This window comes from Phalacrocorax carbo, chromosome 3, assembly GCF_963921805.1.
Source record: "Phalacrocorax carbo chromosome 3, bPhaCar2.1, whole genome shotgun sequence".
NCBI lineage: Eukaryota > Metazoa > Chordata > Aves > Suliformes > Phalacrocoracidae > Phalacrocorax > Phalacrocorax carbo.
This window is the reverse complement of record NC_087515.1, coordinates 51,684,051-51,704,663: the sequence shown is the minus strand read 5'-3', so window position 1 is coordinate 51,704,663 and position 20,613 is coordinate 51,684,051. Positions and strand designations below refer to the sequence as shown.

At 46.6% G+C, this 20,613-nt stretch overlaps 1 protein-coding gene and 1 long non-coding RNA gene across 3 annotated transcripts; both read right to left on the bottom strand.

The window, feature by feature from the left end:
* Positions 1-2,015: 2,015 nt before the first annotated feature.
* On the bottom strand, positions 2,016-11,570 carry TBXT (T-box transcription factor T). 2 transcript variants are annotated; one of them, XM_064446928.1, is made up of 8 exons: positions 10,727-11,570; positions 10,305-10,569; positions 9,642-9,776; positions 8,834-8,895; positions 8,683-8,744; positions 7,546-7,722; positions 5,862-5,994; positions 2,016-4,095 (listed from the first exon to the last, which is right to left on the bottom strand). In XM_064446928.1, exons 1-8 carry the CDS (start codon positions 10,930-10,932, stop codon positions 3,828-3,830), a joined length of 1,308 nt encoding a protein of 435 aa, XP_064302998.1. In that variant the 5' UTR covers positions 10,933-11,570; the 3' UTR covers positions 2,016-3,827. The 2 variants fall into 2 exon arrangements, with proteins under 2 accessions (XP_064302998.1, XP_064302999.1); XM_064446929.1 differs by having other exon boundaries at positions 5,862-5,991.
* A 1,706-nt stretch (positions 11,571-13,276) lies between these two features.
* LOC135312554 (uncharacterized) lies at positions 13,277-18,720 on the bottom strand. Its single transcript, XR_010372138.1, has 3 exons — positions 18,439-18,720; positions 17,290-17,356; positions 13,277-16,491 (listed from the first exon to the last, which is right to left on the bottom strand). It is a non-coding gene; the product is annotated as an uncharacterized LOC135312554 (long non-coding RNA).
* Positions 18,721-20,613: the final 1,893 nt, after the last annotated feature.

Below are 20,613 nucleotides of genomic sequence, written 5' to 3'. Positions count from 1 at the left end.
TAGCCCCAGTGCTTGTCTGGCGTGCGGCACGATGACAGGAGCAGCGAAGAGCCACGGTCGAGCCAGTGCAGGGAAACCGCAGAGCCCTCTCGCCAGTGGGCCGACCGAGGCGAGCCGTCTCACACCAGCCTTCCTCAGCATTTGGAAATGTCGAGTATGTTTGTGCCTCCGCCTCGCCTCCGCCACCAGCCCCAGGGGCATGCTGGCGGGCAGCCAGGGCGGGAGCACGGCAGAGCACAGCACAGCACTGCTGTCACGAGCCCATGGGTGAGAAAAGTCTCTCCAGATGAGTCACACAGAATTCAGCTTGAGTAGTTGTAGTCATCTGGGTCTGAACACCCAGCACCTCCAGCAACTACAACCCCAAAGGTATCTGTAAGGTGAGCCTGAGGTGCCTCTGATGGCTGCTCCCAGTAAGAGAAAAAGCATGGTTCAGGAAGAAGATGGTGACAGAGCAGGTGTGAAAAGATATATGTTGAAATGCTCAGTCTGCTTTAAAGCAGCATGCAACCTGTGTTCAATGGCATGAAAGGTTTCGGTTTCTTTAATTTGAACGTATGGGAGAGAAAAAAATCCCACACCAAAAAAACCAATTAGGTGAGATCGATCTGATACCAAGCATTGAGCTGCCTGGAGATATACAATGCTGCATCTATGAAGGCCTTGTGTGTGTGCTTATTCTTCAGGATCAGAAATCTTTTAATGGTAATTAATTTATTTTAATGGCAATCTGCTTTTGGCTCAAGACCTAAAATAAGTATGCAAGTATAGACCAGCAGAGAAGTTGCCTGCATGTCATTGCCAAGGTTGCTCACCAAGCAGAACAGTTCTTTCTCACTAAGAACCTAACTCTTTCAGGACCCAGAGTTCAGCTCCCAGGTTAGCATCACACAGTCTTCCAGGCATCGGAAAGTTCCTGCCCACTTTAAGTGCACATCAAAACAGTGTCATGGAGGCCTCCAAGGCCATGCACCAAGCTATGGCAGGAAACGGCGACGGAGCTCATCCACTTCACGGCCAGAAGGCCCTAGCTGCAGGCAGGTTAGTTCAGCAAGCCCCAGCTAAATCAACACATGGAGAAACTATTTCTGTCCACATGGACATGGCAATTGTTTCTTCAGTACAAGGTCTACAAGAACCTGAGAAACCACTGACCTCTGTGCTGGGTGGCAGCTGTGGGCTGTCCTCTACACAAGCCTCTCTGGAGCAGACAGCCCTGCAGTGGGCTGCCTGTCAAGGGCCGTGCAAAGGGACATTGTGCAGCCCTGGACCTCACACCTCTCTCACACGTCACAGATCCCTTTCCCTTTCTCTGCACGGCAGATCAGTCATTCTCTTCCCCTGACATGTCTGCTTTGAGGGTGTAGAACTGCGGCAAAGGATAAAGCTGGCTCCCTCCACGACATGAGCTGGGCTCCCTCACTGACCATGTCAGCTCTCAGAAGTGAGATTTGCGTGCTCAGTCACTGCAGTGCCAGATCAGCCTACAACATAGACCCCCTTCAGTAGCTGAGTATACCAGGCAGCAGTTAGGAATTTGTTGCTGGAGGGGAGTTATTTAGAAACACACTTGAACACCAGGCTGTCGAGGTAGAACACAGCAGCTGCCAGGATCGCACCCAGCTCCAGCACTTACCCTACAAGTTGGTCACTGCGCGAAGAGAGCTTTCACCCAATACCAGTTGCAGCTACCACCTCTGACCACCAGTCAGTCAAGGATTTACCAAAGGCAGGGAGAAGCGAAGGAGGGAAAAAAAGAGCGGGGAGAAGTGGATGAGGATATTGTACCATCTCAAGAGATCTTTCTAAGATCTTCACGACAAAAGAATCATTAATTTGGTTGTGGAGAACTCTCTCACCCTTCGCCTACAGCCGGAAGCCGCTGTGCAGCAGGAACTATTTGTGAAACTGCTACATGGAAGATCTACATTCTGTAGGTTCAATATGCCTGATGTGCATTTGTTTCACCTTTCCCACCGACCCCCACAAACCGAAAATGAAGCATTGAGTTTATTTAAGAATCTTTACTCTTTTTTTTTTTTCAATTTAAATTACATTTCCGAAATAGAAGTAAAAAAAAACTCACAATGAAATATGTTGCTATTTTCTACGAAACAGCCTAAATAATAATGCAGTTACATCATTTACACAATTTACCTTCACAATAAAATAGGAACACTGAGATCAATATTTACATATTGACAGAGAACATGGTCATGCAGCCATCTGCTTCTGGTGCCATCTCCTGCTGGAGTACCTCTGGGAGACTGCAGCCTGCAGTTGCACACAAATCCTTCTGCAGGGAGAAAGCCCTGCCAAAGTCTTTCTAGGTGCAGAGACCTGTCCATAGGGTGCCAAAGAGACCAAAATGGTGGCAAATATTTGCTTTTTCATCTTAAAGCTGCCACTGTAGCACATGAGCACACATCGATGAGTTATCTAAGGAATTCCCTGATATAAAATTTTGCTTCACGATATTAGGCACTTCATTATAAAAGTTATTTATTATGGCTTATGCAAAACAATTCACTTTCCTCAGGATATGTACTTGCCAGAGTCGGTGGGAGGAAAAGGCAAGTCCAAGGGTGCACTTTAAGCCAATGTTTTGGGTTAGTCTGCATTTGAAATTTAGATCATATTGCTTAATATCAGTCCCGAAGGAAGTATTTTATCAAGACCTGATCTTTCCAGCAAGTCAAACAGTCAGTGTATTTTAAAGGTTAGTATATCTGCACTTTTCCCCCAAAGTATTGGTATCTAGAGCTTTCCCTTTTACAATAAGTTATCTACTTACATCCATGCTGTTCAATGTGCCATTGGGTGACATATCCCACGTATGATTGTCTTAAAAGAATACACCATCGGTTGAGGGTTTATTTACATATCTTAACATGTAGAAAAAAAAGTTGTAACTTACCAAATAATAAATATAGATCAACGGAGTACAATATTGAAATAAAATAAATTAGAATGATTCTCCAGGTGTTGAATTCCTTCCCTCCCTTAAGGCCCGAGCCAGAGACCATTAAAAAAAAAATCATGCTTTTTCAATGGCTCGAAAAGGTTCAGGACAGGGCTTCTTATTAGACACTGGCTGTTTGAAATGAGATGTTTAGCTAAGCTGACAGGTATTTGACATCTATATGATCAAACAGCAAAACTTACCTCTCAAAGGAGTCTTTTGGGTAAAATGATTTAGACCAAATATTAATACTGCGTTTATTAGGAACAATGTGGTTCTTGCAGATTGTCTCGACATTAATTCAGCAGCAAGGAAATAAGCGTACAGTTAAGAACACAACGTATTTGTAAGGCAAATACGTGTTAGTGCACATGGTTTTCCAAAATCTTCACTCCTCAGCTACATTTGTGCATACTTCAGAATGCTTCTAACTAGAGGGTTAATAAAAGTCTTCTCATGACTATAGCTAAGTTTGCCATTAAAAAAATTAACTGAAAAACAGTTAGGAGTAACTTAGTCAAGAACGATGCCAAACTTCATGTCTAGATATACTGAGAAATTTGGAATCAAAGTAAAAATCTTAAAACTTAGGTCTATCAAACTTAAAATAAAAAAAAAAAGGAAAAAATATTAAAAGCAGTGAATCTGCTCTCAGAATTGCACACTCACCAGATTTGTAAACTCCACATGAAGTCAGTGATGCACTGTTCACTATAAGAGGTATAACGTAGATGGTCTATGCAAAGCAGTGCAGCTACTTTGTCTGTAATTTACTTCATGTCTCCTTTTTCTCTTCTTTGAGGATTAAGCAATTAAAGTAATTCAGTAGCTAAAGAAAGTCTGTCTTATAGGAAAAGGTCTGGGTTTACATGGAAGGAGGGGTGACAGGCGTCCACGTGGATGCTAGCCTGGCATGTGCGGAGGCATCGTACTGGCTGTCGGGCAGGTCCGTGGGTGCCCCACTGTCGTACAGGGGGGAGGCGGAGGAGGCGGCAGTGACCGGGTGCGGGAGGGCGGTGTAGTGCGCTGGAGAGCCACGTAAAAACTGGGAGCTCAGGCCGTTGGACATCCCGCTCGACTGAGACACCGGTGTGATGGTGCTGTTACTCACAGACCATAAGTTAGGGTACTGACTGAAAGAGGGAAGTGATAAACAAAATAGGTTATTAGTGACTCTAGTGCCTGCTGGCAGTTGCTCGGGTCACAACACAGCTTCCAGGCTGGGTTCATTTGCTGGAGACAGTGAATTTCTTTAGGAAGCTCCCAGCCACTGCGAGGTAGGAAGGACCCCCAGGCAGGAGGTCATGTTCATGGCATCCCACCGATAAATCTAACCTCCCTGTTTCCCCCACAGCAGGTCCGGCACTGGGTATGCTTGCAAATTTTAAGCCAAGCTGAGGAATGAACAGGCTGGCCTGAAAAATGCAGAGGTTTGAGAGCTGATTTCCTAAGCCATGCCATACCCTTTCCTCAGAGGAAAGCCACATGATGGAGGTGCTTGGACACAGCAGCTCTAGGACCCAGATGGGTTTGAATCTGTTGCCTGCCATGAGTCTGACAAAGCCCTAATCTCCCTTGTGTGCCTCTAGTCAGAAAGGGACAGATGCCTCCAGACAGCAATTCAGCCCTCTTAGGACCTTGTTCACCATCTCATGTTAGAAGGGGAGGAGCTAGATTGATGGCTGCAGGTTGCACGGATACTGCAGAAAGGGCTGCTTAAAAGGGAAAAAAGCCTTGTCAGGATGCTACAGCCTCCACTCTCTCTCTCCCTCCTCTGGGTATGTATATACATGTACACATATGTGTAAACGCACATATGAATTACAAGAAACAAGTTGATTCAAGAGAAACACTACGAGAAAAAGCTCAGTCCTATTGTGTAATACTAGTTGATCCCAAGCATTTTAGCAAATACTTTACAAACAGGGGCTTTGACAAAAGGGATGGCAGAAATGCCTTCCCTGAGGTCCCACAGTTCCAGCTCTACTGGTTTTATCTACTGGACAATTCTTAGTGTAGCAACTGAAACTCAGTGGGTTTTGCAGCCTTCCAGATATGTACCCTGGGGGCCAGACACGGGAATAAGTGTTAGGAGGACCTGTCTACTTCATTAACATACGTTCAGTAATACAGTTATTTTATACTGGATAGCATACTCTGATTAATAGCTAAGTGTCTATCTGTATGGTACAAATAAAAATGGTTTCCACAGACAGAGTGGTAGATCTGAATTGCCAAGAAAGATGCCCAAACAATAGCCCTCTGTGGCTAACGGCAAAGATTTTACCACCTTATCTGTATTTCTTTGAATTTGCGAGTTTAGCTCCAAGGGACTGACTATAAACTAAATCTCTGCTAAAGGATCCAAAAGTTTAATTAAGATAAAAAGTACAAAGAGGAGAAAAAGATACATTTATATGATCACAAAACGGCAAAGGTTTTCACCAAGCGTACAATCCCACATTATGCTGGCTTCTGTGGCAATGCTCAAGTAAAGAATTACTGCCCCAACTCCTTGCTCCTTCTCCCCAGTATGGTTCGCTGCCTCTTCATTTGCAGCAGAACAAGGGTTTGTGGAGATGGATGGGAAAGTGGTGACTGGCTAAAATGAAACAGATCAGAAAAACTCTTTGAACACCATTTTGCTGAAAAGCAAAATGGAGATGAAGCTTAAAAGACCATCCTAAAATTCAATAGATGTTTGTATAAGTGACTTGCAATCCTTCATCTCTCAAATATTGCTGTCACAAGTACCTACATTTCTAAAACCAAAACATGAAATAATAGGTTTTATCTCTTTCTTCAATTTGCTGGTGACTCTTTGCCTCCTTTTTCAGCCCTCTCTTCCTAGAAAGGCTCAATATAGCAATGTGAGGGCTGCTGAGGGATGGACTCCTACCTGGAGCTGGTAGCTGTGCCAGTGCTGTGACTCATGGGCAGCATCGTCGTGTGTGTGGGAACTCCTAGCGAAGACCAGTTGTCATGGGACTGCAGCATGGAAAGGCAGGCGGAAGAGTTATCGGCATAGGCTGCTGAGAAAACAAGCAAGCAGTTAAACACACTAGAATCCGACCAAATGAAAATCTTGTATTCAAATGCAATGCATAGCTTTGAATCACCCTCCCCGTTACTGCCTTGCAAAAAAACAAACTTCACATACACACAGAAAAATTAAGTCAGCTACCGGTGTTGTGTCCAAGTTTACACTTCCACTGGCATGCCCCTGCTGATGTGCTGTTTTGCTCAACTTAAAACTGCAAAGTCTTATTTCTATGAAGGGTCTACGGCCAAAAAGCTGCCTTCAAAGCACCTGCTAATTCAGCCCATGCTTCCTTTTTCGGTCAGCAGAAAGAGGTGGGCTCCTTACTTACACTACCCCAATCACTGTTCCAGGGCGCCTTCTTTTCCTCCACATTGGCAGTAAGCCTGGCGGCCCTGGATAACGAGCATATCGCTGGATCAAACATCCCAGTTTTGAGCTGAGCATGCCACCATAGGCTCTGAAGCCTGCCTTAGGCACCATCAGGAGTGATTGGACAGTGGCTTCATCTTGTGACAAAAGCTGGCTGGCCAACACGGCAGAGGCACTAGGAAGCTATAAAGGGAATCCTGTACAGCCATCCATAGCTAGAAGGAAGTGACCAAGGGAAGGAGAAGAGGTTCCTCGCTGAGGACAAGGGAACAAGAAGGAAGTGTTGTTCTTTCATTCTGTTTCAAGTCAAAAAACTTGCATAAAATTTCCAAGAAGCAAGAAAAGCCCACAGAAAGCTAGTTTTCCACTTTAAAATGAGCTACAAAGTTACATACAAGATATCAGGCTGCATCTAGAAGCCTGTGTATTACCTCACAATTCAAAATAGGCTGAAAGGCAAAAACAGGCTGAAGGGCAAAAATTGTTAACAGGCCTTTGCCAGAAGAAAGAAAAGGAAAAAAAAAAAAAGAAAAAACCACCACTGTTAAAAATCCCCTTCTCTCCTCTCCCTTAAGTACCTATGGCTTAAGGCACTTTAAGCTATTGGCTATTTATGAGCACAACTTCTAAATAACTCTGCAGTTGACTCAGCTCCATACTGCTTCTGTGTGTCACACGTTCACTGAGAACAACCTTAATGCACGGATGTTAGCAACAGCAACAGGCAAGTAAAAGTGGCAGAATCAGGCCCTCAATTATTATGTGTTAATAACAAGTGACACTAACAGAACCAGACATATATTTCTTTATTTCATTGTATTACCCGTAACTTATGATTAGAATCTTCACTTTCAAACTTAACTTAAAAAAAAGATCAAAGTAAGTGTAAGCTCACTGGTTACAAGCGTTCAGGAGCACAAGGCAAAGCCAGCTCAATATAATTGAATCAATTAGCAGGAGACGGTTCAACACACCCCCTTGGTTTTTCCATCATAAAGAGACTGGGGACACGCTCTCATCGTCCCTATTTTTTTGCAATGCTGGCCCCGAGCCCTCTGCGCAGACTGAGCTAGATAGCGACCTCCCTTTCTGCGGACGCCCACCGCTCAAAGCTCGCGTCCCTCGGCTCATCATTTCCCATCTTTTTACAGAGCTGCAACGTCAGACTTACTTGGCGAGTTGTTTCTATGGGTGTAGGGGTTGGGGTAGGGGGCAGGACGGTGGTTCCTCAGCGATGAGTACCTTTCACAGCTGTGAGCAGGGGAGAGCGACAGTGGGGCTCCAAACTGAGGGTGAGGATTGGCAGGCGGGCACAGAGTGCCAGTCCCAGGAATAAGCCAACTACCTACTGTGGGGAAGCGAGAGGTTTGTCAGATGGGCGCGTCACGCAGCCCCGCAGGGAAAGAATCACAGGGCTACGAGATAAATAACTGAACTTTGAGGAAATGCACGCTCAGGAAAGGAAGCAGGGTTTCAACATGACTGAAAAATCTGGATCTTTACAACTTTCTTAAACAATCTTGTGAAGGAAAAGTAGACAAAAGCTTAGAAAAATCCCCATGTCAGGCTAACATTAGTTGTTAAAATTACCACTTAGTTACAGTCACAGTAAGGAAACACTGAAATGGTAAAACCCTCCCTTACGTAAGCAGTGTGTGCTCAGTAATTGTTAGCGTAATCTTCAGTTTTAAATTGCTCTTTGGGGGTCTCAAACCTATAGCTAAGCTCTGAAGTTTCTCAGACAGCTAAAAAGAACTCTTAAAATCTAAGTATTTTCACTGAAACAAAATCATTCCTACTGCAACTCAACTCAACCTTCCCCCTTTATAGGCTGCATAGATTTTTTGGCAATAATCTGTTAAAACAGAAATCACTAATGCTTTTTATTCATCTGAAAGAAAAAAAAACGTTTTAAGCAAATGCGCCAAATTTTCTTGAAGTACTTGAAACACAAGTACCATTTTAATGATTTTCTATATTTCGAAATACATTTTTGCCTCTATATCCGTATGGATATTGCTGTCTTTATATACAAAGGCGGCTGTCTTTTTGGACACAAAGGTAACTGCAAGATTCTATTAAAGGATTTTGAATGTAATGCCGAAGTCTTAACCACAGAGACATAGATCATAATGTTCATACAACCATGAACCTGCATGAACCACAGTCATAAGGATTGGTAATATTATTCTCCCTATGAGCTAAGAAGCCAGCCAGCAAACACCGGTCTCGAAGTTTTGCTTAACTTAATGGATGAGATGGAAGAAATCAAAGCGATGTTCATGATGCAGAATGAAAGGGAACGTACACTGCGAATACCCAGACTGCTGGTTGTCTCCCACTTCCTCCATCATGTCCTTGTGATCACTTCTGTAAAAGAAACCATGTTGCATTAGCTAAGAATATGCTTTTACAAATCTATGTGAAAAAATCCACAGTTTAGAATTAAGAGTTCTCACCTTTCTTTTGCATCAAGAAATGCCTTTGCAAACGGATTGTATTTAATTTTTAAAGCTGTGATCTAAAAACAACAACAAATATCTTTATTTGCAAGTATCACCACTCATCATCATACAGATACTGGGATTTGAATTAGGACTACCCACCGAAGTTAGTAAAATCACAGATTTTTGAAGAAATAAGATTGGGCCCATAATACCAACCTGTGGACATCAATTAAACAGCCTCTAAGGTCAGAAGCATTAGCAGAGGGCTAGGAATTAGTCCCTCTGCCAAAGCCTAAGGGACTGAATTGCCTGGGTTTATTGATCACCTAAGGAAACAGCTAAGAAAGGTAGCACACTAAAGAGCTGTAAAAAGCTTCACATTTCAAGCCAGAGCAGAATAGATAATTAAAAAAAAAAAAAAAATATTGGTAATTTACAGATTCATTAACTGTAGACATGCATTTCGGCTAACGGAGAAAGGCCAGTTTGAAAGCAGCATGTCTGGTTATTTCACTGTGTAGCCAAAAATAACAACTGTATTTCTGACCATACTTGTTTGGCCCACAGAATCTTTTAAGAATTACTCTCCTGCAATGAATTTGCAGCACGAATTGAGACACTGAGAAGAACTTTGTGCTACTGTACATTCATAGGGCATTTACATAGATAAATTTCTTTTTTTTAATATATATTTTGCTTCAACCAAAGCACAGAAAGAACCGAAAAACATGAAGCGAGATCCATTATCTTGCTCTGTAACAAGGACTTTGCCACTCGAAACCTCCTGGTACTTGCATCCTTTCTTCCCTGCTGTGCATACCTCCTCATTCTGGTAGGCCGTCACGGCTATAAACTGGGTCTCTGGGAAGGAATGGCTGGTGATCATCCGCTGCGGGCCACCCACTCGCACTATATGAATCCTCGGCTCATACTTGTGCAGAGAGTTCAACATGATCTGTGAGCAAACGGATAGAGCGGGTAAGCAGTGACAGAGTGGCGGCAGATGCTGGCAGGCACAGAAAGCGCTCAGGTTTTAAAGTATCTAATGGTCCATCTTTCCAGCAGAGGAGAAAGAGGCAACAGGTACGAATAAACCCTGAAAGCAAAGCTGTAAAAGAGGAAAGGAACACTGCGGTCAGACACCCCAGCTTTTCGCCTAGTTACCTGCATCCCTGCTACTCGACAGGGCAGCTTGCACAGTCACAAACGCGTTGGCGGTAAATAGCCAGAAAGACTCATCTGCTACACCCTTGGAATTAGCAGATATTCAGACAGACAGATACTGGGGGGGGGGGGGGGGAGGGGGAAGTCAAAACACCAGGGCACCCATCCTCGGCGGAGGGACCAGCTCTGCTGAAAGAACGCAGCTGGGGGGGAGGAGGAAGCCGGGGAGCACGGCCGCGCCAGCACGTTTGATAAGAGCAGTATAAAAAGGAGCATTAAGAAGGGCGTGGGCGGTGTCAGGGCCGGTGCCGGTGCTTACCTGCCCGCCGCCGTTGAGCTTGTTGGTGAGTTTGACTTTACTGAAGGAGACGGGCGCCTTCATCCAGTGGGCGCCGAAGTTGGGCGAGTCGGGGTGGATGTAGACGCAGCTGGGCGCCTGCGGCTCCGGCTTCCCGCCCGGCACCCACTCCCCGTTCACGTACTTCCAGCGGTGCCCGTCGGCCGCCACGAAGTCCAGCAGGAAGGAGTACATGGCGTTGGGGTCCAGCCCCGACACGCTCACCTTCAGCACCGGGAACATCCTCCTGCGGGGCGACACGGAGGCGCGAGGCACGGCGGGGGGCAGCCCCCCGCCCCCCCGGGCTCGGCCGGGCCCCCCCCCCGCCCGCCGCCCCCGCGGGAGGGGTGCGTGGGCCGGGGGGCGGAGGCGGCGGGAGGGCGCGGGGCCCGCGGCACCCCTACCTGCCGTTTTTGGTGACGATCATCTCGTTGGTGAGCTCCTTGAAGCGCAGCCACAGGTCGTTGTCCTCCAGCGTGACCCGCAGCTCCCGCTCCGTGGGGTCGCCCTTCTCGCTGCCCGCCTGCAGCTCGCTCTCCACGGCGCTCAGCAGGTGGTCCACGCGGTACTGCGGGGGCTTGCCCGCCCCCTCCGTGCCGGGGGAGCTCATCCTGGCCCCGCGCCCGCCTGCCGGGGCGGGAGCCCTGCCTCAGCCCCGAGCGGCGCCGGCACCGGGGCCGGGGCCGGGGCCAGGACCGGGACCGGGACCGGGACGAGGACCTAGACCGGAGCCAGAGCCGGGACCGGGACCGGGACCGACTCCACTTGACCTCCGCGGCCCCAGCGAGCGGGAGCGGGGAAGGGGCCGCTGTTATACCCCGCCATAAACATCCCCCCGGTGACATCACAATGCCGGCGGGGGGGCCCCGCTGATTGGCGGACGGCCGCTTTGATCTCTCCGGCCGCCCTTTCCCATTGGCTGCCCGCGGCCATATCACAACGGTGCCCGGGGAAGCCTGTGATGTTAATTGCAGCCCGCGGGATTAAACGCGGCTATTTTATGTAAATCTGCCCCCAAATGTTTGCACCTCTATCAAAGCCGCCGGGGCCGGGGCTCCGGCAGCCGCGGAGGAAATGGCCCATCTCGGCAACAGCCCCATAACCCGCGTGGGGCTCCCGCCCGCAGCCCTCCCGAGCGCGGCCGCCGGCGCCCGCCCCGGCAAGCCAGCCCTAAAGCCAGCCCTGGCTTTAGGCGGCCGCTCCTGGACGGGAGACGCCCGGGCCGCGCATCCATATGTAGGAAAACAATGGGAAAGTCCTTCCCCCCGGGCCCCCGCAGGCTGCCCGCAGCCCCCCGCGCCCGCCCCCGCCGCTTCCCACGCTCCCTTGCCGCCGGGCGCCGCGCTTCTGCTGAAGCCGAGGTGGCAGCTGGCGACGGCAAACCTTGCTGGGACATTCAACCAAAAAGGTGAAACCACCCCGCAGACCGGCTGACCCGCAACCGGGCGCAGTAAGCCCACACCACCCCCCCGCCACCCCGCGGGAAGAGGCGCAGCGTGCGCCTCCCGCCGCCGGGGCAGGCGGTGCCTTCGCCGACGGGCGCAGCCGAGATGCTCGACCGCGACGGTTTCGAGCCGTCCCACCTCAATTAAAAACCACTTCTAAAAACCGGGCCGATGGTTACGAGCCAACCCGCCTAAATAAACCCAATAGTTCTTAAAAATCAGCTCGATAGCTAAAGGCTTCCTTTCCTTGAGCAAGGAGAAACCCCCGCGAGTTTCTGCAGGCAGGAGTGGAGCCTGAGCCTCACGGGTGAAAACTTTGCTGGGGGCTGAATTTCTTTTAAAGAAGACAGTTGTTGGGCGCAAAAGGAAGAGACGGGCCGAGGGAGAGGAGGGCTGTTTTGAAACCCTCCCGCCCGCCGGTGTTTTAATAGTTTGCATTCTCCGGGGCTGCGGCGGTCGGTGGTGTGAGGGAAACACTTTATTACCTTGCCGTGAGAATCCCTGGACAGAGGGCGAGGGGGAGAGAGGTGACAATGAGCAGGAAATAGTTCAATGGGGTCTCTTTAAACAATAACACGTTCTTTAAATGGGAGCAAAGGAGAGGGAAAAGGAGCTGCGCGGTGTAAAAATAAGGGTTTCTTTCAAAATAGGCGTCTTCCCGCTCTCCGAACACGGCGCGTCGTCGCTGCCGGGGCTTTTAAGGTTTTAGGAGAAAGTGCCCGGGGTAGGCAAGCAAGCTGCCTGGGAGCAGAAGGAGCTGGAAGTCGGGGTTACGGGGGGAAGGTGCGCTGAAGGGGTCCCCTTCGCAGGATGCAGACGGCGGTTCGGTCGGGGCACCGGCGCCTTTTGCGGGCGGGCACCCCCTGCCCGCACCCCCTGCCCGCACCCCCTGCCCTTCCCCGCTCCGCACCCAGCGCAGCAGCAGCCCCGGCGCGTCTGCCTTCATCCAACTTCAAAAAAACCCAACGCGTCCGCTATTATTTTCAGTTTCTTTTTAGTTTAGGAGCTGTATTGTCATTACACAGCCCCGTCGGGCTCAGGTATCCTTCACTTAACTCCGCAGAGCTCTTCTTCCCTTCAGCCTGACATGCTAAAGCCCGCACGCCAGCTCTCTTCAACTACTGCCTAGAAAAACGCGAAAAGTTGTTACCCGTCAGACTAATTCCCGCGGTAAAGTTCCTTAAAGCTCTTTCTGTCTGAGCACCCACCGCCCGCTTTTTGTTCTCTTCGGAAGGGGAAAGCAGCATTCCCAAAGAAATTATGGGCGAGGCTTACTAAGCTGGTTACCTAGAAGCTACTGCAGAGGTTTTGAGATGGTCTTTTCACCATCAGGTATTTATTTCGCTTGCGGTGCTCCGCTCAAAACAAACGCGCCCGCCGTGGCGCCCGCCGCGAGCATCCAAGCCCCGAAGGAGCACGGCCGTCTCTCGGTCGGGCTGGCGGCACCGCCGCGCTCGAAGGGGTGCTCGAAGGAGACATTTCAAACATTGTAATCCTGGGCGGGGGGGGGGGGGGGGGGGGAAAGGCGAGCACCAGGAGAAGTTAAGCCCATCTGAGGACTCGCACGGCCAGCCACTCACCCCGTGGAGGTGGAGGGGAGAGAAGGGACCTTCCCCCCCTTACAGAAGTCGCGTCCCTTTTAGGGTGCGGTCCCCGGGGAAGGGGGGTCGGACGAGAGTGGTGCTGGTGGTGCTGGGTCCTGTGCAGGGCAAGCTCCTCTCCGTTCTTCCTCAGCTCGACCTCCCCTGGCGCTGAACGCGTTTAAGACCCGAAAGCAGCAGAACCAGCCGGAATTGAAAGCGGCGGGGCCGTTTGGGTGGAAAATGAACCGTTCCGAAAAAAAGAATAAACAGACGAGATCTAAGTGTGTGTCTAGGCGACCCGAGTTTTAAAAACACTATTTAATTCTTCCGAATGGATGCTTCAAGGAGGAGCTAATTCTTAATACCTGAATGCATGCGCACACAAGGCATGGGAAGCAACCTCAGCCTCTTCGGCAGCAGACGCTCCTCTATACGGTTCCTACTCTTTGCACGGATCGCTCTCTTCAGGCAAAGGGAGGAGCCTTGAGGCCGAATTTAATTTGATGTATTTCACGTTTTGCTTAATACTTCGCAAATGACCGCGCCACTCACCCCAGACAAATAAGGTGTGCACTCAAAGTTAGTTGGTCTTTCAAAAAGAAGTCTATCCAGCTTTAAACTCTTAAATGACCATTAAAAAAAGTTTCCGGAAGTTATACATAATCTTTGGAACGGGGAAAAAAAGAAAAAAGAGCCCAAACAAACAACCAAGCCCCAAACCCTGAAGTTCTTCCTCGGCTCGGATTCCTGCCGTCTTTATTTGATTTCCTTCTCCCTCTTTCTGATCTTAATTGCACTGCGATTCTCAGGAGGGAGGACTCCCCACTTTCACCGAGGGCTGCAGTGCATGACAGTTTACAGCCAAAAAACTTCCTCCAGCCGAACAGCTATAAAGATTCCCGATTTATAGCAAGACTTTCCTTCTCGCACGGGGCCAGCAGTAGCCTCCAGCTGTTCCTTCGGCTTCATAAGACCTGTCCGTCGTTCCCTGCCTTATTCCCCCGGGGCAGCGCAACTCCCCAGGCACCCTCCCGACGGGAACCTGCCGCCGGCCGCGCCCGCAGCGCTCGGGCACCCCCGACCCCCACGAGCGGCGCTAATCGCCTGGGGATGCCAGGCGAAAACGAGAGTGTGGATAGGTTTTTGGAGGCAGTTGTCTCATTATCTTTCAGCTTGCGGTTCGGGACACACGCACAGACAGACCCACAGACACCCGCAGACCCACAGCCAGGCAATTATCGCCGGCCCGGGTGCCGGCCCGGCGCCCCCGCAGCCCCCGCAGCCCCCGCCTTCCGCCGCCGCCCCGGGGAGCAGCGCCGAGCCGGGCAGGCACCCTCCGCACCCGGGGTGAAACCCACCTTCCAAAGGCCAAAACGTCCCGCCCCGAAGAATAAACACCTACGTTCCCATGACCTGCCTTTTTTTTTTTTTTTTTTCCCGTTTAATTTCCTTTTTTCCCCCCTTAAGAAAAATGAACACATTTAATAGGATATGTGTGTAGTAGAGATGCACATCTCTATCTCTGCTTGTCAGCTGCTTTTTCCGGGACACTGGGGAGGAATGTCCTGCTGATACCACTGTCGAGGCATTGACTGAGGATGTAAATGCTTCTTCATAAGAAGCTTCTGGATTTCTTTCTAATCTGGCATATCGTTTTCCTTAAACAAGAAAAAGCCTAAAGATCGTTCTGGGAGAGCTCTTTATAAGAACTCACCATTTTGTGACTCCAACGTACTAGCATATATCTACAGAGGAAACAACTTGTGAAAACATAGAGTGGCTTTACCCATTTTAAGTTCATACATTGTGAGCGTTAAGCTTCTGGAATAATTACATTTCAGGTTTTCTACTTTTAGTATCTAAGAAATAGGACTGGTTTTCCTCCAAAGGTTTTAGTGCAGACACATTTTGAAATACATTTGCTTTTCAAGTAGTCTGAACTGAGCACAACATGTTGATTTTGATTTGTTTTGCTTCCCCCTTTAGCCTTTTGGAGGGCAAGGCAAAGGCAGAGTGCCATCCTGCATTTTCTGAAGGTGGCAAAACTCCCGTTGACTTAGTCAGATCTTTGCCTGAGTACTGCTAAGTACCCTCTCCATCTCAAATGCTCAGATCCTGAGGTTTCCCTCATGAAAGTCAATGATCAAACTTCCAATGACTTCAGGCCTGCTGCACTAGACAGCATCAACTAAGGAAAAACAACTAAGTAAACTAAAGCTCCCATGAAAGCCCTTAAGGGAGAGTCTGGCTCAAAGATGGATGAAATCAGCAAACTTGAGAGCAGAGTCCTTTTGATTCAAACTCAAAATTTTGAGCTAGAATATCCTTTTTAATACCTTAATGGTATTGCTTAGAAGACTAGAGCTATTTAAATCAAGTTTTCACAGGTGAGCAAGTGGGAACGTGTAGATGACACAAAAAAGAGCCACCCACCGCTCTTAAAAACAGGCCATTTCTTTAAAAACTGCAAAGAGGGACAGACACAATGGACCACTGGGGCTGCAAAGAGAAGTAGCAAAATAATAGATATTGTTTACTTCTTTATCCTGGCCTAAAGGATAATCTTAAAAAAAAAAAACCAAAACAAACCAAAACCAAAACCAAAACAACAACGAAACAAACCCCACACACCGAAGAGGTATTCTGCTTCAAACAGGGACTGTAGGAGTCTGATGACAGAAAGTACTTGCATCACCATAAACATCCTAGCAGGAGTCCTGTAGAGAGACCCTACCGTAAACAATACCTTTTCTTATACTTCAACCCACACAGTTCTTAAAGGGCACTAACGTAAATATTACTTTTCTTGCTGAGATATGTCAGGGTAAGATAAAAAGTTAATCTTCAATTCTCAAATACAGAAGTCCTTGGATTTTCTGACATTATCATTAGTAACCAAAACAACATACTCTTACTGGGTATATTCATCTTTGTCCTCAGCATTGCTGCTCTTTAAAAGCCTGCAGTGCTAAAAATCAAACAGGCCATATTCCTTTTTGCAGTTCTTTTAATATCAATGAAAGATTTAAGGGAGTCAGGAATCCATAGCTTCTCCTTTCCCTCTCCTTTGAACATTTCATGGAGATTACTGCAAGGCTTAAGACAAACTGGGTGCATCACAGCTGCATGTTATTAACACCTCTAGAAAAAAAGATACAAGTCCTAATTTGTAATTGCAAAATTTTAAAAAACAAATCAACTTTTCCCTTTTTCTTCTTCTCCTTTTTTTTCTTCTCTTTTTCTCCTTCTTTACTGGTTTAACACTTTTCTTCCTCATCCTCACTGCTCCACAGGAAAGGTATCTACCTTTCCTTAAACTTAAAACTTAGTTAAAATTTTCCTAAAACTTACCCTTACTACTTACACAGTGCTAATGAGTCCTATTTTATATTTTATATTTTATATTTTATAAATAAAGGTCAAACTTTTAGTATTTGCCTGGCAACTTGTGCCTAAATGTAGATTATCTCATGTTTTGGAATTAGCAATTGCCTTGAATGTGGCCTCAAAGCTTCCAGCCTCTACTGAGCCCTCTGCTGCCAAGATTAGTTCCTGATTTCTTGCTCTAGGTACCCCTCTCATCCATAGGAAATAAAAGCACTTGAACAGCTTCAGCAATGAGGGGTTACTGAAAGCAAAGTCTCTGCCTCTCATCAGCAAGGAAACTAACTGATGGAAAACTGTTTTCTTCTTTACCTCATTGGAGTTAATCTCCACTGACTGATACCAACAGTTTTGCCTAAATCTCATGCTGGTTTTCATCATCTTGCTGCAGCTGGCTCCTAGGGAAGAACTGGAACTTAACCTAGATATTATCTGAACTCACAGGTAGGGTACTTCTACATCAACTGAGCCACTTTTTAGCTCCCTCCACTGTCTCTTCTTTTACACTGCTCTGTACCCAACTAATTTCTTTCTTCCAAGTTGTATGTGACCTACCTTTACTCTATGCACCCAACTGTTCATCTTATCCACACTTGCTTCACCAACAAGGACTTCTTCACATCTGATATAAATGTTTTCATATTACTACTTTTAAGAAAGTTAAAAACTCCCTGAAAGATCAACTCACCACTGTATTTTCCTGTAAATCTTTTTTCCATTAGGTACACATATGTGTTGTGCACTATCCTGGACAGGTCTGCTCAGAGGAAAATATGTGGTAGAAGGACCACACAGAGCAGAAGAACGGGACTGTGATGCCAACAACTTTAAATCTGGACGAGGAGTGAATAAGCAAGGCAACATTCACTGGAAAGTGCCAATTGCAAAGAAAAGAGAAACTACTGGCATGACAGCTCCTTAAAGAAGCTCCTGTTGGTCTTCTCAGGGGGAACAGTGGGCAAACTAATGCCACCTTCTTCCCGTCATACAGGGCTCAGACCCAGAGAGCAGCCTTTGGGATGTGTAGACATGTTTGTGGTCCTGTGTTTCATGACCAGGAGTGTAAAATATTTTGCAAACCAGCCTCTCAGCATTAGAGGTACCCATTAAGCTCTGACAAACACAAATGTTTCCTACAGTTTCCTATTTCGAGTTCAGCAAAGGTTAATTGGGTCTTGGACGCTTTTTCCTGCCTTATGACACCTAATGAGTTTAGCGGCGGGAAGGTGGTTGATGCAGTGTACAGCACGAGAGACTGGAAGGCAGGAGCGCTGATTCTGAGCTCCACTGACTCACTGTCTCACTTTGGGCAAGGCTTCAGGGTCTCCATTTTGGTAAGCTGCTCTACTTTATGGGAAAATACTGCACAGAAATTTTCATTGGTAATACCCCATACTTATTTTCTCTGGAACCATTTGTGATGAAAGTAAGTATCTGATAAACTAATAATGCATAATGAAAAGTAATTACATGTAAAAACAAGGATTCACGATCTTTGTTCCTGGTAACGCAAATCCAGGCTGATTCTCTAACAAGGGTGCACTTTTCCTGCTGGATGCTTTTTGAACCCTTGCATTTTTACCAGACTGCTCGTTTTAGTCCCACTTAGTTCCAGTGTGCTACAGACATTGGCTCATTTTGCACTTCCAATTTGTTTTAAAAAAAACAAGTCTGCATAGTAAAAAGGGACGGTGTAAGCCTTACCTTTTTGCCCAGCAGTCCATGCTGTCAGTGCCACATGCAGATACAAGAGAGACGATGAATGAGCAGCAAATGATGAATGTACGGGGACCACATCATGTAATAACCACCAGTGCATGTGCCACAGGAGGCAGTGCCAGGAATGCCTGGGAGACACTGCAGACACCCACGCCTCTCTTTGAAATATCTGCACGTTAGATACTTCCCCAGGGCCAGAAAACATTTCATGCCCTTGCTAAGAAAATGTCAGCTGTGACCCAGGACTAGTGGTCTGTGTAGTTCAATGTCCTGTCTAACAGTGGTTAATCGTTACGTAGGAAGATGTGATCCTTCACCCCTCATTACGCAGATTATTTTGTAATGTTTCCAGTCAGAGAGGCATTGCCTTTGTGGTTCTGTTGACTCACTTATTCCCCAAAGCATGAAGACTTATAGCTATATTTTTTATAAGCCAGTTTGATTTCAAATGTTTCTCTTATCCACCTTGTGTTTGATCCCAACACTAATCAAAATTGCTCATTCCTGTGAAACTACTTTTTATGTCTAGTTCAGACCAGTAGATGTTCACTGCATTCCTGAGTTATCAAAAATGTTCTTGCAGGTTGCTAGGAAAAATTACAGCTCCCTCGCCTAGAAAATCTTTACTATCTTTTCACGTTAAACACCAGTGGCCTCAATTAGTGGTTAACTAGTTCAAAACTCTCTACAGAGGCACAATTTCGATAAGGTGGTACACTAAGTCTCTTACTTTCGATGCCAATTCCAACAACCTAACATCAAATTCTCAGGTAAGACCAACTAAACAGCAGTGGATCTAACTGGGGCAGCTATTTCTTTTTACTCCCTTGGACCTGAGAAAAGCTTCTTCCCCAAGCTTCCGCTCATCACCTCATACCAGCTTGTACATTCCCCTGTAAGATGATTGAAGAAAGTGAATAATTTATTTTAAAAGTTAATGATAGAACCACAGGGTAATTCATCCAGATCTCTAGAAGACAGAATATGAATTCAGGAATACCCAGCTTTATTATTGCTAGGAATTTAGTTGCACAAAAATCCTTCAATGCTAACATCTTTGTCTCCTCCTCAGCAGGTACAAATGTAAATTTGTGATAGCTGGCTAGTCAATGCTGTGCTACACGCTTGCACCAAGGTAACTGTCTAGCCTATTCACATCGGTATTCTTGCTGTAGAAAATGCAGAACCCTCAAGCCTTGTCCTGACCTTTTCTTTATAAATCTGCGTGGCTAACTTCTGTGTGAGAACAGAAAAAGAGATCGATCCCAATTACGTCTATGTTCATTAGTACATTTGATAGCTCCTAATTCAGGAGGGATTTTGTCACTTGTCCTTACTGTCATTCCACACCATGCTGTGGACGTTTTCTCCCAGTGAGCACCAGAAACTTTTGACCCGACTGCAGTGGCATTCCAGAGTATCATGTTCAGTATCCCAGATCCCTGACTGAAAAAACAGTAGCCATCATATACGAGGTACCAAGCATTTTAAATCTGAGTTACTTTTCTGTTCTTTCAGAGGTGCTTTATCAGGCTGAGAACTTCTGAAAGACGAAATCTGGTGATGCTGCCAGCTGGCAGGTTACTTTTAGTCACGGACTTTCCACTTGCATCCTTGTTTGTGTAATACATTAATAGTCTTGCAGGCACATTGCAAGCATTTATTTGCCTTCTTCAGCTTTTTTAAGCTGATGTTATATTTATTGCTGTTTTACGCTAGTAAAAAACCCACAAACACCACTAATTGAAGCCTTCTCCAATTCTATCCCTTAGACAGTTTGTTATTTTTGTTTAACATTGGCTTTGCAAAAACTTTCTTCAAGAAGCCAGAGGGAAAACTTCAGTATTGTCCAAGGCTGTTATTTAAGGTACATGTCACTTTCAGAATCTTGTGGCAGATGCTATGTATCCCCAGGAATTCAATCCTGATTCTGGCTGTCCAGATGTTAAGGACAGGGACAATGTGAGCAGTAGAAAAAGAACTGCTTTACCTTCAAGACACCTTCCTTTAGGAAAAAAAAATACAACCTTCACTTCAAGACCCAACGCATTGACAGCTTTGATAAATATAGAATATAATTCAAGACTCCATCTTCAGCAGATGTCTTGTCTCACACATTAAGTTGTGTACACTTGTAGTAAATACATTTCTATTCAAATA

What these genes read in the sequence shown, in the direction of transcription:
- TBXT (XM_064446928.1), bottom strand. Translation starts at nt 10,932, where the DNA reads ATGAGCTCCCCCGGCACGGAGGGGGCGGGCAAGCCCCCGCAGTACCGC. An exon ending in CGGCCTACCAGAATGAGGAG is followed by an intron (nt 8,896 to 9,641) that starts GTATGCACAGCA and finishes TGTTGTTTTTAG; the next exon opens with ATCACAGCTTTAAAAATTAA. An exon ending in CCATAGAAACAACTCGCCAA is followed by an intron (nt 5,995 to 7,545) that starts GTAAGTCTGACG and finishes TTGTTTTCTCAG; the next exon opens with CAGCCTATGCCGATAACTCT.